This window comes from Leptopilina boulardi, unplaced genomic scaffold (assembly GCF_019393585.1).
Source record: "Leptopilina boulardi isolate dan_hultmark-lab unplaced genomic scaffold, ZJU_Lbou_2.1 LbouV2_302, whole genome shotgun sequence".
Classification (NCBI taxonomy): Eukaryota; Metazoa; Arthropoda; class Insecta; order Hymenoptera; family Figitidae; genus Leptopilina; species Leptopilina boulardi.
In genome coordinates, this window is record NW_026137866.1 from 272,657 (window position 1) to 292,650 (window position 19,994).

General features: G+C 25.7%; 1 protein-coding gene across 16 annotated transcripts in view; it reads left to right on the top strand.

Annotated features, from left to right (window-relative positions):
* Positions 1-19,994, top strand: part of LOC127282734 (cAMP-specific 3',5'-cyclic phosphodiesterase) — a 262,846-nt gene that overhangs the window by 189,892 nt on the left and 52,960 nt on the right. Inside the window, exon 1 of one of the 16 annotated variants that reach the window (XM_051307189.1) lies at positions 11,556-11,865. The exons of 14 other annotated variants lie outside the window; for them this stretch is intronic. In XM_051307189.1, the coding sequence (XP_051163146.1) occupies positions 11,648-11,865 (218 nt within the window). In that variant the 5' untranslated portion in view covers positions 11,556-11,647. Of the gene's footprint in view, positions 1-11,555; positions 11,866-17,724; positions 17,836-19,994 lie in introns of those variants that run through there. One more of the 16 variants, XM_051307195.1, reaches the window with a different exon arrangement.

Consider the following 19,994-nt stretch of genomic DNA (forward strand, 5'->3'; position numbering starts at 1 on the left):
TAACAAGCTCGTCCATTATCAAAGTTATAATTGCATTAGGAGAATCCTAATTAATGCAACAATCGCAATTCGAATCAGCAGAAACTGTGTGATATAAAGTTAAATTTATTTCTCTCTCTCAATCTCGGGGCAAACGGCTTTGTCTGAAACTTTTAATTTTTTTTGCTAAAAGTGAAAATTAAAATTTCTTTCCAGAAAATCCACTAAATAGAATTTAATAATTATAAATCAAATTAAGTTTATTATTTGTTTATTTTTTATAAAATAAATTTTTATATTAAAAAATATAAATCAGAGAAAGAATTTATTTTTTCAATAGTGGCGAAAATAGATTTAAACTGATAAATACTTAAATTCATGTTTGATCAATAAGTTTTTTGTAAAAAAAAAAAAATATTTTTCAGGTAATTTTCAATCGATAAAATATGACAAAATCAAAAAGCGAAATTTGTTTTGGTTATCAGATGGGAATTCAGTGATAATTGGCATATTTTCGGCTAACATGCGATTCGATGCCATTGCACGTCGTAAAATTAAGTACCGTGTATTAAGACGTGATGATAAATCAACACTGTACCTTTTGGCATTATTCCAAACCAAAAATCCAGTGAAGAATATAAATCTAGAATCAACATTCTATCTAGCTTTTTGTCATTCCAATTTTACTATAATTAATATATTTTTTAATTTATTTTTCTTGTATTAATTTAGTTATTGCATTTTTTTACAATCATTCAGTAAATATTGATTGAAATTTAAAAAATCTTAATTTGCCTTCTGAAATTAAAAATTTAATTACTTAGGGTTATATATATATGAATTAATAATTGAAGGATAATAATGAGTGTCATCGTTTAATACTATAATTGTGGAGCAAATCCAATTATAGTATCCCTAAGTGGATGGGGGGATGAGGTTTGAAACTAGAATGCAAAATATCGACAAATATTCAGAAATTTAATTAATAGACCGCAAGGGTACGAGAACTATTAATGACATTTCATCTTCTTGCTTTCTTTATCCTCTTCTTCCTCTCTCGTTCGTTGTCTCTCGTCTCTGGTGCTGATCGATGTTGCAGCAGTGGAAGCTGGCCTGGGCCAGTGACGTAACGGGTACGACCTCCGCCTCCCAACTCTGACGTCATTCATGCCCTCAAAATGCTTCGCGCAAAGTGTAGCAAAAATGAATCTTGGCCAGTCAAAATCAACTGCTCAAAATTATCACCAAAAGCAATTATAATATGGAACTTCTTTTTGTCGATTATTTTTTTTTTGGTTTTAACACAAATTATTATATTTTATATTGGAAACTAAATTTTAACTGTTTGGTTAATTAGCATCTTTTTGACACATTTTTTCGAGATAAAAATTTCTCACATAATATATTGAAAACTCTTTCTTCTTTAGATGATCACAGGAATATTGATCCTTTTTTCTAGCTGTTTTTTTTTTAAATTAGAAAATTCCTTTTAATAAAGTAAGTTCAAAAAGAATTTCTTTGTATCAAAGGAAAATTGCGTTGAAATCCGAACAAATTTGAATGCTACATATGTAGAAAAATACTTAGTAAAATAATGAAAATAATAATAATGAAAATTTCTTAGTTACAGAAGCTTATATAAATCAAAGAAATATTCTTATTGAATTTAGAAAAATTTCTATATTCTGCTAATTCGTTATAATTTATTTATTGAGAATAATAATTATTAATAATTGAATTATTAAATTAATTCATAATTATATTATAAATTATTATATATATATATATATATATATATATATATTTATTTTTTTTAAAATTGAATTGAAAAATCGAAATTTAAATTAAAAGTAAAGGAATTACACTAGAGTCTCCGAAGAGAGGACAGAAAGAGTCTTGGACCTCTCTACGGAATTCGTCCTTGACGCCGAAAATTGTAAACACTCCAGGGCCGTATATCGTATCACAGAGATGTGTTTTTTTTAACAGAATACATTCTGTTACGTATGTAAAACACTACGCAAGAAAGGTACACTAAAAACAAACGCTCCTGAGTTCACGTTCCTCTTTCTGATCCCGCCCATCTCTTCCCCCCTCACTCCTTACCGCGCCGCGTCACTACTTAGTCCTCTCTTCAGAAGTCCTCTCTTGGGAGACTCCAGTGTAATATATAGCACTGCACTGTGGTGACATCAAAAAGTTTAGGAATGAGAAAAAATATCTGTAGAATCGCGGGTAATCAAGAGAGACCTTCTTTATCGAGCTGCTGCATCCTATTTTACCCCTGAGTGAGCTTTCGACTTTTTGAACAAAATATTCCTCAGTCGGTAAACTAAGTTGTGCTTTCTAACAAAAAAAGACACTTCTTTCTTTTCCCGTTTAAACTTTGCCACAATTTTTATTTGATTTGATTTTAAAAAAAAATTGTTATATGAAATTCTAATTTGATTGATGAAAATTTTTACATTTTTTTGTAAAGAGTAATTTTCATTATTTAAATTGTTTTTGATTAAAAGAAATTTTTGACAATATTATATTAATTAAAACTAATTAATTAAGCAATTATAATTTTCTAATAATTATTTACTTTTCTGTTGCAGGTGAGTTGACATTTTGGAAAATATTTACCAAGTTGCTACTTTTAAACATATATAGTCACGTAAGTTTTTTCTTATAAAATTTAAAAAAAAAAATCCCCCCTTTTTTGCAATTGAAAATATTACAGTTGTCATGTAAAATAGTGGAATAAATTATTTCCCTGTGACAAATAATTTTTATTTTCCTTCAACAAATTGAAGGCGTACGTGACTGTGATTTGTAGGTGTGAAAAAAAAAACAAACGTCATTTTCTATATCAATTAAATATCAAGACTGACTCTGCCATGACTTAATTGCTTCTTTCCTGGCTCAGCAATTTATTAAAGATGAGTTGTTTCATAACAACATTACTTGCTGATATAATCTTTGACACGTTCCTCATAAACGTGCCCGCGTAAAAGTATAATTACACTAAGGGAAAGAAGTGGAATTTTTAATTTTTTATACATATGTGTGAAAAAAGACACCAATTTTTTTTTTAACACATTGTCCTTGAGAAAAATTTGCATATATGTAGAAAATCTAATATATGAAACTTGTTTTTAATTTAAAAAAGTTGCATTTTAGTTTCTTTGTCTCTGGTTTTTGTTTTACATTTAAAAAAAAAAAAAAATAAGTAAAATACAAAGATTTTCCCGTCTTTTCTGAAGTGCAATTTAATTTTAATTGCAAATAAAATTATTGTGCAATTTGTAATGCAAGACGTGTTTTTGAAATGTAGTCGTGACATTTTACGAAACTTCAAATGTACAGTGATATTCGGTTTAGGGATTGCTTTTAAGATACGAAATTTGATGCCGGGCATTAGAAACGTGAGATGAAAAGGCTTAGTAGGCGTGCTTTATATAAAATATATAGTGCGACATGGTTACAGTTTCTTTGAATCAAAGAAAATTTCTTTAAATCCAACAATTTTTAGTATTTAAGTCTCAGCTATATTTTTTTCAAGAACCGGACCACCTGAAAAATGTTTAATCCACTTTTTCTATGTTTAAAAACCCAAATAATTAGATAAAAAAAATTTTAATTAGGGGGGGGGGTTTATATATATAAACATTCTTTGTACGTCATAAGTTATTGCAATCGACCAAACTGTAAGATCGCGAGATTTGGACAGTATCCAATCAATGACAAGTGACCTTAGCTTTGCCGTTTTTAGCATTGAACTCTTTTACCTCTTGTATATATATATAGAATTTTTACTATAGATTTTTTTTTTTATTAAAAATTAAGTGATAATTTTCAAGATTGATCTATTAAAATAGGAATATTCTCAGGTGCGGTCTTTTTAAAACCTATATTATTTATGACTCATGAATTTTTCAAACAGTTTTTAAAAAAAAATTTCTTTAAAATAGTTTTTGAAATATTTTTTTAAATGCTTCGCTTTAAATGAAAAAAGCAAATTTTCTATCCTACCATGGGAAAACTAGGATTTTTTTGTAATGGAAAATCAATTTTTTTTATCTCGTTGATTTGTGACCTATATTGTTGGTTTTTCTTTTTCTTTATTTTCATGAAACAAAAAGGTATTTTCCTGAAGGAATTTTACACTAAAAAAATAATTTATTTAATTCACAATCGATTACTTGGCTATTATAAAATAAATATTTATCTAATATTTAATAATAATAATTATTTGCTAGAAATAATAATTATTCGATACAAATAAATTATTTTATAATTATTAAATTCTCATCGCATGAATAAATTATTCTTCTTAAAAGTAAACTTTTTTTTATGGAATCTTTCTTTTAGAAAAGTTAAATTTTTGCTTTAGAAAACTAGGGAAAATTTGTCTCGGTCATTTTAAATAGAAATAATATCATCTGCTAAGGAAAATGTGTAATGGAATTTTCTACTAATTTTGTTTTCTCCCTAAAGGCAAAATGTGTTTTTCGAATTATTTCCAACTCCTAATTATATTAAATTTACAAGATTTTTTCAAGTTTATGATTATGGCAACTTTTTTTATAAAAATGGATTAGAAGAAGAAATATCTTTAAATTATTTATTAAATTTATTTATAAATTTATAAAAAAAAAAATTTGCTAAAATTGTATATAACTTAAAAAGCAAAAATACGTGCATATTTGAATTGACAATTATATTATTGAACATTCAGAGAATGTATCTTTCGAATTATCTATGAGTTTAGGATGTAAACATGTAAGGATACAAGATGACACAGATCTTATCAGCATCATTTGTGAAACAGCTTAAAGTCTTATTGAACGTTTTGCAAAACAGAAATAGAAAATTACATATTTCTCAAAAAATTGTTTCAAATTGAACTTCATCCGGATTCTGATCTCCCCTATAGTCGATTTCATTCATTTACCAAGGGCAATTCTCATTAAAGATATTAAACAGAAAAATCAGGTAATTTTCCAGATGCGAATAAATTTTTTTTTTCACTTTATTTTCTCTGGAAGCATTAAAAAATATATATATATATATGAACTGAAAAATAAGGAGGGCATCCTAGTTTTTTCTTGAAATTACTTAAGTAAGCCGAGTGCAAAATGATTTTGTTTCCGGTTGTCCGCAAGCGCGTATCGATTGAACATCGTGCACAGGCAAGATTAAGCCCTCGTTCGCGCATGCCTTAAATTCGTAAGCTTTCCAACCTGTTTGCACGCGGGCGAGGGTGGCGCGAAGTCAACGCGGCAGCGTGTAAATGCGATGTAGCGGCGCGTAAGGATCCAACCAATCGTGTTATCCAGCTGAGAAAGTTTCACATTCGTAATGAGAGCGCGCGCATTGCGTATATAGACTATTTGGAAATGTCGTGAGAGTTGCAAGGCTTTTCAGACGGTGATTTTCCTTCGTATCGTTGTATATAAATTTATATATATATACATATATATGTGTTAGTGTCTCTCGAAGATCCGTGAGAGAATCGATTATTTTCATTTTCGTCGTCAGTGCCACAGACATATGTATACATACATATATGTATGACACACCACCGGCACAAAAATGTTGACTAAAAGCCGCCGGAAGTGCCTTTTCTCTTGTCACGATAGGTGAAAAAAAAAAAAAAAATTCAGTTCAGTGTGAGTGTAGAAATGTGCATCGGGATAAATAGAAATAATAATAATACATTTCCAGTGAAATCCATTCTAGTCAATATTCGAAAAATGGTGAAATTTTAAGTGAGTGGAGTATTTTTTTTTATTATTTTTTTTATCAAAAATAATTTACTGAGAAAAAAAATCATTTTCAAATTTTTATTTACAATTAAATGGACCGAATTGCGGGGGAAAAGATGAAATTATTTAAGAGTTTATTTAGTTGAAATAAAAATTATTTGATTCAAGTTAAATATTTTATTGAAATCATTTATTTTATTCAATTAATCGAATAAAATAAATGTAAATCAAAAACATTTATTTTATTCAAATAAATGAATAAAAAAAAATGTTTTTTTTAGTAAATTTAAGAGAATGCGGTTGTGATATTATAAAATTTTAGTAAAATTGCATTTTTTTTAATGTTTGATGCGAAAAATGAGAGAAAAAGACAAGTTTTGCATTTATGCAAATTTTTTAATGTTTAAATGATAACAATCCGGTGATTTATCTAAGCTGTTACCCCAACTTGAAAAATTTAATGCAAGAAAACGTTCGTTTAATATATGTATAGGGAATTACTTGAAAATATAGTCAATTTATTTCAAATAAAAGTTAATGTAAATTAATTCAACAATTTTTCACATGATTAATTAAATAAATTATTAATTCATAAGAATATGTTTCTCGAATTAACCAAAGTATATTTTGACTAAAACAAATTTGTTGGGTTAAATTATAATTATTTTGGGACTGAAATAATTTTTCTTTTCTTTAATTTATAATAATAACAAGAATAATAATAAAAATAATTGAAAAAATTTTTAAAGTAATAAAAATTATTATTAGTTAATTAATAACAAATTAATAATTATATAATAATTGTAATAATAATTTAAAATATTTTTCTGTTTTATGTAAATATTGATTTAAAAATAGTCGAATAATAATTTATCGAGTTTTTACTGTATAAATAAAAATTTGCTTTTAATTCTTTTCATATTTTAATGAAATATTATTTTTTCATATTGTCATTTTTAAAATTTCTTGAAAACTGATTGGACTTGAAAATAAAATGAAAAAAAAATCGTTCAAATATACATCCTTAAAACGAAAAAAAAGCGAAAAATTGTAGATCGGAAAAATGTTCATATAATTAACTTTACGATCACTTTTTCTTTATTTTTACATTTAGTCTCGTCATGCTTCTTTAGAATATATAATCAATATAATCTTCCCCTTGGTTATTTTTAAGACTTGTATGGATATAACTTTTTTGCATCTGCTTTATAAACTTATTATGAAAAATCCATCATGCAACGAATTCATTCATTTTTTTTGGTATTTTTTTTTACTCGTTTTTGTTTATGCTCTCTTGAAACAAAAATCGAGTTGCGAGGATAATAAAAGCAAGAAAACTTAAATGCATTTAACACGAATGATCAGTCATAGGATAAATGAAATCACGTGTAAATATGCAAACGCATATGAATTATTCATAAGTTGAGTTAATGATAATAGTAAACAGTTGAGTCGAGGTTTTAACCAAAAAGGTGCGCTTCATAGAGAATTAGTTTATTGTAATTTAAAATGAATGTGTATTGTAAAATTTTCAATCATATAGAGATAAATTTTTTGCGTAAAAACACGTTTTTTATACTAAAAGAAAAAAAATAAATCTTTAACGACGAAAGTCACGTGAGCGCTCTTATATTCTATCCGATAAATATCCATACGGAAATGTAAAATATTCAAAAGTTTACTTTAATGTATGGGAACAAACATCGTAAAGCTGGCAAAGAAATTTATGTTCTTAATAAAAAAAAAAAAAGGTCAGATACAAGAATTTATTTGTATTAAATAAGTGTTGTTTGCCTTAAACTTAAATTAGCTTACGGTACTCCAGTTTTAATAAATATACACGAAAGATCAGTTTATTCATATAGTAATTTACTAAGTCTATTTTCAATTATAAGTGAATTTTTATTTTTTGATCATGTTTTAAAAATTTTATCTTTAGCGTATATTTTGCATATTTAAAAAATTATTATTATTATTGTTGTTACTATTAATTTATTTACATACTTAAAAGTACCCTAACATGTCAGTAAAAAATGTATTTTAATTAATTATACCTGACAAATTGAGAACAATATATTCGAATGATAAAAATCTACTTAGAGCTAATTAAATTATGAAAAACATAGCACTTAAATTAACTAGAGAATTTTTATATAAGAAAAAAGTTCCGTCCTAGAAATAAATATTTGAATAATAATTTTCATTTTAATTTCATTTGTTTTCTCATTTTCATTAAATTTGTGTTGGTAATTTTTATTTTCATCTAATTTCCCTCTTTATTTATAGTCATTCATTTATCTTTTCTTATTGTCAATTTACAAGTAAATTTTTTTTTTATATTTAAAAATAATTTTAATAATTTTTTAATTAGATATATTATATTAATCTTGAATTACGCTAGATAGGTATAGGTAATATGTATAAATTAATAACAGGTTATTTTTTTCTAATTTATGTTTTGATGCGTTCAAAAAATCCAAGTTCAACTGCCTGACGATTATAGGATAATATAGGGTTCCAAGGTTAAGATCATTTAAATTTGAACAAGAGGTCAGTGGGTTGTATCGATGATAGCTATATGTATGTATTATTCAGTTCATAATACGAGAATGCTTAGGGGCGGATCTTAATTTTCTTTTCTTTTTATAAGAAAAATTGCTGACAATTTTAATCTGAAATCTTAAATTAAACATAAAATTTTTTTGGTTTCATTATTAATATTTTTCTTATTTATTGATGATCAATAAATTATTTATTTATTTGTTATGAAATCAGTTTTTTAAATTTATATTTCGTGGTCGTGTGGATAATAAACCTGTGCTATAGTCTTCTGCTATCTCAAGATTACACTTCTATTCATAGCGACAATGTATTCATATATGCAATGCTAATATTTAGTTTCTGAATATTACGTTTCATTTGATTAGAACAATTTTTTTCCCCTCGTGAAAGTTAATTAAATTTTTAAGTAATTTGAAACGCCTGCTTTTTAGAAAATTTAAATTTACATAAAAAACTAAATAAATTCTTTACAAAATTAATTTACCTGTGGATTAGCTATACGAAAATTTTGTCTCAAAAATAGAACATTATTTTGAAATTAAGAACCATTTAGAAAAAAGTGAAAAAAATGTCTTTATAGTATAATAAATAATATTATATTAAAATATTCTATTTAGAAGAATAAACATGTATAGGAAATAGATTATACTTAAAGTAATTATAAGGAAGATTTCATATCGAAATTGGAGTTTCTCATTACGTTTTGACACGAGCAAACGAACAAACTGAGGACTTAGCAGTCCTGCAGGATGAAGTCAAGTTAATCCTGGGATTCGTTCAATTTAGGAGCCCTTTTCGTTGAAGTAGAGCGACAGTTCTATATTTTCTTGCAATGATCGTAAAGAGAAATTCTTACCTCGAGAAATATAAAGTCGACGTTACCTTAATGCTTTTTTGCAAAAAATTGTTTTTTTTTGCGCTCCCGTAATTACTTTCGGAAGAAGCTCTCATAACACTAATAAATGGCAGTTGCCTTCGTGCAAAACATCATCTCACTTTAAATCGTTACATTTCACAATTATAATAAATTAAAAAAAAGTATATATTTCCATATTTTTGGCTTATTTTGATATTTTTAAAATATATTTTATCATAAATATTTTCTCCTAGTAAATTCGTGACATTTGCTTTTTGTTAAAAAAATAGAATTTTCTTTCTTTAGTATTCCTCAAGAGTCACAACAGTCATGTCGGTTAGATATTTAATTTAAACAAAAATCTGTTGAATATAGTTCACGGATGTTTAAACCGTCTGTTTTGTGTATTGTCAATGTATGGAAACTATATAGTTATATATATATATATATTATTTTAAATAGCACTAGAAACATTGAAGTCGCTAATTCGCAGTGAAGGATCTCTCTGTGTTTTCAATTAACGATTTGCTTACTTCTTTGTTTCGCGAAACTTGCAAATGAAAGTCAAATACGTAGATCTAATGCGACTATTGTAAAACATAATTATAAAACTGTTATAATAAGCAACAGTATATGAATAATATAATGTAATAATAATAATAAATCATTTCCAAATTTTAATTTACATGGGATAAACTCTTTTGTATATGTATGTATTTATCGCGAAATTGGATCAGATTCCGCGAAACTGGATCACGCATTTCGAAAAAATAAATCGCAAAACTATATCACGAAATCCGTGAAACTAGATCACGGATTTCGCGAAATTAGATCACGGTTTACGCGTAATTAGATCGCGAAACTGGGTCACGGAATGCGCGAAATTAGATCACGAAATCCGCGAAACTGGCTCACGGATTTCGCGGAATTAAATCACGAATTCCGCGAAACTAGATCATGGATTTCGCGAAATTGAATCACAGATTACGCGAAACTAGATCACGAAATCCGCGTAATTGTGTCACTAATTACGCGAAATTAGATCAGAAAATCCGCGAAATTGGATCACGGATTTCGCAAAAATAGATGACGAATTTTTTTTTTTTTTTAATTGAGCTCTCTTCTGTGTGACTGCACAAAGGAGAACATTTAATCTGGATATAATATTAGCGGCATAGAAACGAATTGATAACCGTAGTATATATGACAAAATGAACAAACTTTGAGACAATGAATAATTTTCTATTCATATTGACACTCAAAGTACATTATTGTATTCATAGATTTAAAATTGACATCTCACACGAACATCGACCCAGTTTTTAGTTTATTTTAAACTTTCACTCCATTTATTATAATATTAATGCAAAATGTGTTCAATTTGTATAGCATATTAAAGTTGGAGCAAAAGATCCTCCAATTCTATTGGTGATACCTTTTTCTTTATCGCACCAAGTGGATTTACATTTAAAAACATTGCTTCTTCATTTAGAGTAAATTAAGTTGAATGTCAATGTTGTCTCTGGCATTGAAATAAAAAATACATTTGAAAAATATGAAAAAAAAATATTAATCACAAAATTCTACAATTTGCGTTAAACAAAATTTTATATATATAGTAAAGATTGCGTCTAGGTTATTCAAAAGCTTTATCATCAATTGCAGTGAGTAAAGCTCTATGGAATTCACATTTTGCTTAATAAAAGAATCGATTCTTTGATACAAAAAAAAGCTGAATATACCCAGAGGAAATCAGGAAAGAAGAGTTGACGTTACGTACGTGACTTATTGTTGTTCAAAACTGCGTGATTATTGACCGTTTGTACTAATTCCATTTTATTAAATAAAAGAAAATTGAATAGAAAGAAATTAAAAAATATTTTTCTACTTTAAACGATAGTAATAAAATGAAAATCGATAAAAAAAAGTAATATAATTTGCCATAAATACGAGCCTGTTTAATTAACTTAATCGCCTGGGATTAAATGTCACTGTACGAAGATGTAGATTACTAAACTGTACGTTAAACAGAAATAACGATAAAATTATTTACTTACGCGATTTAGACTGAAGGCTGCTATGATTTGTTTTTTAATATATTTTCATCATTTTTGAATGAAAAATAAATTTGGTTGAGGTTTTTTAAATCTGTTCTATACTATATTATTTTATATTATGTACATAGTTTAATTATACTTTTCACTAAAAAATTTCACCATATTTCTAAATTTGAAATTAGAAGTAGAAAATGGAGGTGCTGCAGTTAATTACAAGACAAAGGAAATGGTCACCGCGAAAGCGGTAAAAGTGAAAAATGTCATAATAGAAAATTGAAAATGATAGACGGGAATTTAGATTAGTAAAAGTGATTAAAATTTTTTTTTTTTTTTTTTTTTTGAAAAAAGTGTTAACGACGTCGGTAGTGTTTGAAATTCCTGACCTCTCGAACCTGGTGAAATTCGGGTCGGGAATTTGTGTGAAAATTTGTGACGCTGACATGTTCACTCTGTCATTTTTTCTGTGGACCGTTTTGAGATCGATAATTTACAAGATCGATATAAAAAATAAAAGAGATTCTTCCATCCCTCTTGATAAGGAGAGAAGAGACTCGTGTCGTGATTCAAAGGAGAATTCCATTGCTTTGCTACATTACGACAAACGTAGACCTCGTGTTCGACGTCATTCGCGACGCTACTATATCGAACGACACAGGAGGTGAGTCGATAACAACAAAAAATAATAATAATTTTAAATGTTTTTCATTTTTGAAAAATTTTTATTTATTTTTTTATCGACAATTTTTGTTGTATTTGAGTAGAAAAAATAACTTTTCTACAAATTTTTTGGATATTTTTTTTTTTGTCTAAAACAGAATAATACGAAAAGACAAGTTGAGGGTTTTTTTAAAAAATTATTTTTAATGAAATTCTAGTCCTGAAAGCTTGTGCATTTTAATTATTTCGTGAAAGCGACACTTGAAATTAATAATACTTCACTTACGTGAAAAATATTTTTATAAAAAAATTTTTATAATTACGAAAATATGTAAATATTAAATAGTTTTAATTTTTTAAATAATATTTTCCAGTAAATTTTTGGCCCCCCCAAAAAAAGAAAAGGATTTTTTTTTATATTTTATTATCAAAGTTTTAATATATAAAATTAAATAACATAGAAAATCTACTAAATCAATTGACAATTTATTGTTTTTAATTTCCTGCTATTGCGTAAAATAAACTTTATTGTTTACTTGACTAATTTTACGAAGAGTAAAGCCACGACAAGACTAGATGAAAATTTATTTTCTCTTCTTGAAATTTTTTATGTATCCAATTTTAAACGAAAGTCACGTGAAAATAATATTAAATTCGTATTATTGATTTATTTTCTTATCACAGTAAAATTAAATTAATTTAATTTAAAAGATTTTCTTTAAAGTACCTCACAGGAAGTACATTTGACTCGCAATTTTTCCTTAACTTTAGGATGTTGTAGATCTTAAGAAAAAAACTACAAATTTTATTTATTAATGTATATTTATATCTTATTTTGTAAGAAGAATGTTCTGGGTTAACATTTGTTTGGATCGTAAATTTTTCTTAATTTCATTAGGGGCGGACGCATGTGAGCAAATTTTCCCTCTCAAAAATTGTTTCATATTGAATTATGTTGAGTAAATTTTCTAATATGTTTATGATTTCTTAATCTTTGTATACATATATACTTTCATAAAGTTAAGCAGTTCGGGGAGTATTTTATGAACGAATGAGAGAAGTTCTTGACACAAATCTGGCGACCCTGGGGTGAACATAGGTGATAAACATCCCTAATAACCACATTGCACGCTAACGTTTTAACGATCGATGCTACCTTTTTAACAACCCAATGAAAACATATGATTTTTTATGTTCAAAACTGTTAATTCAAAATCTACACATTTCAAAAAACTATTAATTAATTGACAAATAGGACCAAATTTTTCTTTTATTAATTATATCCCATTGCCATATACTCTGGAGTCCCATTATGTATTTTTTTTTCCTTTTTAAAAGTGATCTTTGGAATAATTTTTTTGTTTATTTAAACAAAATAATGACAAATTTTTTTTTACTATTATTTTTATTTAAAATAATTGAAATTCGTTAAAATTTAAAATAGCCTGATATTTATTTAAAAGAAGCAAGTTTGCACGAACTTTGCACTTATTTTCTTCCCATGAAGATAATTAACCTGCAAGATGTAGAAAAGTTTTTACAGGCTGCTTTCAACGGAAAATTAGAAATGTTTAAAAATAACTTTATCATAATATTTGGATGTGTATAATATATATTTCTGGCTTAAACTTAGAAACTTCCCTCTGTTATTCTCTTCTTAAAAAGACCACAAATTCTGGTTTTACAAATATTAAAAATTTTATTTTTCACTCAATTATTATTTTTTTCGAAAATTCGAATAGATTTTTAGAAACTTTTAAAAGAAAAACAATTTCGAACTTTGATAAAAATTTTGTTTTATCTATTATATGATAAAATAAGATTAACTCTTCAGAGACACCGCAAGTGATCACACATCTTTTATATCTCTTTTCCATCATCAAATGTGCCATAAGTTTCAATATCCGATTTAATCCTCATATCAATTTTAAGTATATTCCATCAAGATATAAATTTATCTTTTACTTGAAAATGTTTTTGCAATTTGTTTAAAATAAACTATTGTGTAAATAAATGTTCGTGAGTATATCTTATCGTTCAATATAGAAAGTTTTCGTATCCTCTAGAGGATTCTTCAAATAAAATTGGATTTAATTTTTTTCTGAAATTGCTGTTTATTTTTCCATAATCTACGTTACCTACTTTTTTTGAAGAAGAAGGTAAAAAAGAAGGTAAAACTGAAATGTCAAGAAAATGGGGGAAAATACTAGGATGTGTAATTTTGGCTATACAAGAAACTCATAAAAGTCAAGTTTTATTGCACACATTCTTATGAAAAAGTATGGCGCAGTTGAAATTTTACGGTAGAATGAAAATCTACCACACTAAACATATAATAAAAGACTTCTCTATGTCTAAATTAAAAAAAAAATTGAAAAATCGTTTTACGAAATTTTATACAGAAAAAAGTTCTGTTTCTGTAGAATTTACGTATTTTTTATAATATTTATTCTTTAATTTCGTTCTTTTCGTTCGTTTCGTTTTTCCAAATTTTCCACCAGAATTAATGGCAGATTTTAGTTAAAATTTGGAAATTTTTGAATTAAAATATATACTCGAATGTTGATGGTATTTTTAATCATCAATTTTACAACCCCAAAACTGTGGTAGCATCAAACAATAATAATTTCCCTTTATGGTAACTCCAATGGTTGTTTCTAATGACCTAATATAATTTATCCTTAATTACAACTTCGAGCGACAGTAGTTCTAAATAATGTCAGTCTTAACTAACAGCACTTTGAGCTAACAACAGTTCCAATAAAGGATAATTTCACTAAACTCGTGGGTACCACAATATAAAATATTTTCTTTTTTTTTCCTCCTTGAAGAGAAAAATTAATTTTGACCCAATTATTCGCGAATAAAAATTGAAAAACTCACATATATTGTTGAAGGAATTTTTGAAGCTATTTCTATTTTGTTTTTGATGGGTTGCGACGTCGCAGCATTAGGGTTATGTGGTTAACGTGAAAGCAACAGTCTGGTCGACCGCATGGTGGGTGCCAGTGCTAAACCGGCATGCAAGTGATGAACATCAAAACGTCGTCGAGAGTTTATTATGTCAAAGCTTTTTTTTTTCATTTTTGTTCATATTTCGAAACGACACAAGAGAAAAAAAAATGCTTTTACAACCAAAGTGTTCTAGTTCTCATATTCGAAAATTGATTTTTAAAAAATAGAATGAAACCGATGGTGGACGGTATATCAATTGCAAAAAAAAAAAAAATTAATACGTGCAATGAAAAGTTATTTTATGATAGTGAGATTACCTTTTTTTGTCAGTTTATTTAATCTTATGCAGGCTCATCCTCGATCGATTTAATCAGTTAATTTTAGCTTACTTCCGTAAAAAAATATGCAACGGAAATACCTTTTTCCAAAATGTTCCATGTTCGTTAACGACGCACAGTTTTGAAAAAAAAATGTTTTAGTGGAAAATTTCTTAATGTTTCGCTAGTCAATTAAAATTAGTTTTTCCAAGGATATTTATTTTTTCAAAAAGTTATGCAAATAATTTGCATAATTTATTAATGTTTTATTTTTAGTTTTCTTTATATTCTTTATATATGTCCTTATCTGTATATTTATTTGTTTATTTAGTTGTTCTAATCTATTTTATTTATTTTCCAATTATTTTTAACTAAATGTTTATACTTTTATCTTTATATTTATTTCTTATTTATTTATGTCTATTTTCATATATTTTCAATAATATATTATTTGTTAAGCTTTTATTCCTTATTTCTTTTATTAATTTTCAAATAAGTAAATTTTGACGTTAATTTGTTTTTATAAAAAAAAAAAAATATCTATAATATCTTGTAATTAATTGTTGAAATGAATCAAAGTATTCAAAACATTCGTGGGCGAGTGACCTATCTTTTTTTCTTTGTTAAAACAATACTCCAGTGAAAATAGTTACGTTTCGTTCGCAATAATTATCTCTGTAAAAAAGTGAAGAAAATGCATTTTTTCCTCTATTTTTTTTCCTAGATATAGCGAAATTTATTACATTTCACGTCAAAAAAAAATTATACACTGATAAAAAAAATTTATTTGGTTTAAATAATTATTTATTTTACTATTATCAAATAAATTGTATTCGAACTGATCATTTCTGCATACAAATATATTTGTAATAATGCAAAAATAATAATAATAATAAATAATAGAATTAAAAATTCAAATTTTCGCCAAAAACAACGGGAATATTTTTTTATTTTTTAAATTATACAACTTTTTTTTCTCAATTTATACCAATAATAATAAATTAATTTTTGTCCATAATAAAAGGTCAATTTTAAACTGAAAATTATCGTTGTTCTCTTGTAGATGAATTTTAACATTACAATGCATACATAATAACTGCTATTAAGCCTTGGTTCACAAAGCCTGATTAATTTACTGCAAAGATGCGGTTAAAAATATAAACAAAGAAGTGTTGGCCATTAAATCGTTAAATATTACATAATCTACATTTATCAAGATTATTCGTCACGTGGGCTGAAAATTTGAATTTTTTTCTTTGTCTTTAATGTAATTTAAAAAAAAAAAACTTTAAATACGCTTTACATAAAAAAAAGTAAAATACACATAACAAAAATCTTTCTTTTTTTATAAATAAAAAAAAATTTAAATAAATAAAAAAAAACTATTTTATTATAGCAAAGTGTAGAAAACTTTATGAATCACATAAACATGTGAGTTTGCCTTCTTTACTAAATATTTAATATCAACAAAATTTGATTTCTCAACGCTCAATAAAATTTTACACATAGTTTTTAGACTATTTATAAATAAAACTATAACACTTACGATAAATGTTAAAATCTCTCATTAAAAATGTTACCCTACATTAAACTGGTGCTATAAACTTCCTCTTAATTACAACATTAATTTTTACTTTATCGCACACTTTGAAATAGTCAATTGTCTGTAAAATTACCACAACGTATAATTATCTAATTATTCAGTATGTGATGAATAAAATAAAACTTGCACTAATTATTCATTAATTATTAATTAATAAATTTTTACAACTCATATGACAATAAGTTTTTCATTACTATTTTCTTTCATGTAAGAATTTAAAAATCTAAAAATAAGACGAGAAAAAGTTTTTAATTTTCCTTGAGAAGAAAAAGTAGGAAAAAATTCAGTTATTTTAAAGAAAGATTCCATATTTTTATAAGAGTTGAAAATGATTTTTTTTTTGTTTTGTTCTAAGGAAAAAAAATTTAATTCGGAGAGAAAAATGCATTTTGTTTATACGTAAAAAAAAGTGAATATTGTTTTCTGCGTGTACAAAAGATTTTAGGTAAAATTATTCGCAATATGGCTATAAGTTTCGTTGGTTTAGAAAAATAGCTATTTATTTACAGAAATAATTAAATTTTGTTTGTCGTAAATGTCGAACTAAAATTTGAAATCATATATAGGATAGAAAAAGGTAATTTCACAGACTGATAAATGAAAATTTTTTTTTGAATTAGAATTCGTTCAATTCGTAAAATATTACTATTTGATTTAGTAATTATTTACTAATGTTTTAGTGAAAAATGACTGAAAATTTTCCAATACAAAAAATCAAATTCTCGTGTAAATAAAATTTATAAACTTTCTTATTCGCTAAAATAAACAAAAATATTTGTGATTTTCTAATTCTGAACAATAAATGGATAAAAATATTCAAATGTTAAAAGTTGTAGAATTAGTAAATTAAAATAGTAAATTAATAATAACGCAAGGAAGAAGGGAATGCGAAACGAAATTTTGTGCAAGTTGAAGATAATTTATCATACAACGTCATAATGAACGAGTATTCAATTTTGATGCCTCATGAAATTTCATCAAAATTCTCTCGCAGAGATTCAGGTACGATGAGAGTGACACTGCCGATAACATCACTGAGAAGGCACAGTGGCTGTGTGTCGACACTTTCGCGCACAAAACCTCATCCAAAATTACTGTACGTAGCAAAGAATTATATTTATCTTTCAAAATTGAATAAAGAAAATTTTTTGCTTTTTTAAGTTTTTTTTTCCACAAAAGAATGAAATAACTTTCCCTTATATGAAATTCATAAATCCTCTTGGGATAAAAAAAAAACTAAGTTTTCTCTAAAAGTTTAATAAATCCAGACAAATTTTTTACGAGATTTACTTTATCTTGAAAACTTGACTCGACTTTTCTTTTATAAACTATTAAAACGATTGCAGAAATGTCATTAGATATAATAATATAAAAAAAAAACTTTTTCTAAGACAATTTTTGTTAATAGTGGTTTTAACTGATTGTATAATTTTTATTATTTAAAAAATTTTGAAACTAAAAAAAAATGAATAGCAAGAAAAGTGACGAATAATGAAAATATAATATATATATATATAACGCTACGATTCACAAAGGAATGAAAAGAAATAGTTGTGAATAAATAAATTATTCCTTTTTATCAGAAAGTGTGAATGGTGACATCATCTATATAAAATGACGATCAATTGAGGGTGTAGTTACATAAAGTTTTGATGAGATTTGACGTAAGCAAAACTTGAAGAAAACTATTGTTCGATATATTGTCCATTCGCATTGCTCATGCTCATTTGCTCGTGTCAATTGCATAAAGATATAGAATCATTTCATCAAATGAACCTTTCAATCCTATTTTCCCGATGAATGAATTTCATGAGATTGTTTGAGATTTAACGCAAACAGTCATAAATCAATCAACTTTGGCACCTGCGAAGTGTCGTGTCTGAGATATATCGAAAGCTCATATTCTTTGCACCAATAATAATAATAATAATAATCGTCACTAAGATAAAAATTAATATTAGAATAAAAGTGTTTGAGTTACAAAAATTTGTAATAAAAAACTATTATATAATAATATAAATCATTAATATTAAATAATATATAATAAATAAATTATTACATAATAATGTTTTGTTAATAATACAATTTTTTTGTAGGCATACAAACATTTTTATTATTAATATAATTATTACCACCTAAATAATATTTTAATAATTTTTTATTATACTCTACTCTCTAAATCTGAATTAGTGAAAAGTGAGCTACTAATTTAAATTAGTAAGAATTTTTACTAATTTTTAGTTACTTTTCACTAAAAATTTAGTAAACAAAATTTTAAATTACTAAATCAAATATTAATATTTTACTAAAGTAAAAAATTCTTACTAATGTGAATTAGTAGCTCACTTTTCACTAATTCAAATTTAGAGAGTAAATTTGAATTAGTAAAAATGAGCCGCAAATTCACATCAGTAAGAATTTTTACTAAAAAGTAAAATAGTAAAATGTTACTAGTAATTAAAAAAATTTTTATACTAAAGTAAAAAGTAAAATAAAAAGTTTTTTTTAGTGAAAATTCTTACTAATATTAGTATCAGTAGTAGTAGTAGTACTAAAATTAGTAGCATTTTCAGATTTAGAGTAAATTTTTGGTGTAATTTAATTTTTTTTCGTATTTTTTTTAAAATAAAGAAAATTTTTTTTTAATTCATTAAATAAAATTGGAAAAAAAATGATGATTTTTATCAGCTCTATTTTCTATACATCTCTTCTTCCTGGATGCATTTAGCAATTGATTGCGTGCAGTGCCCACCAGCGAACGATTAAATGTTGAATGGCAAGGTTATAGTATCTTACATAAGGCATTTTATTTTTGCCTATTGGAAATCGGAAATTTCGAGAGTATATAATTTTTTTTTCGCATGTATAAAACATAAATATTTATCAATATATCTGTTATTACAAAATAAAATAGTAAAATATTTAAATGCTAAGCAAAGTTTTTAATATATATATTTTTTTTTATCTCTGGTCAATATTATAATATCTCGTTATTGACAATTATTTACTCAACCAGTGACAAATGATCTGATTGTGAGTGTGTAATATTTGTCTAAGCTATTGAAGTTTTCAAGGAAATTACGTCAGTTACAATTGATTCACGTCAATTCTATCATTCTTCTTTAAATTCGACATGTTGTATATTTTTTATTTTATTTCATCATTAACGGTATTACTGTATATATTTTTAATTTGAGAATTAAGAATATTATTCTTATTTTAAGAATAATTTATTTTAACTTTATAAAAAAAAAA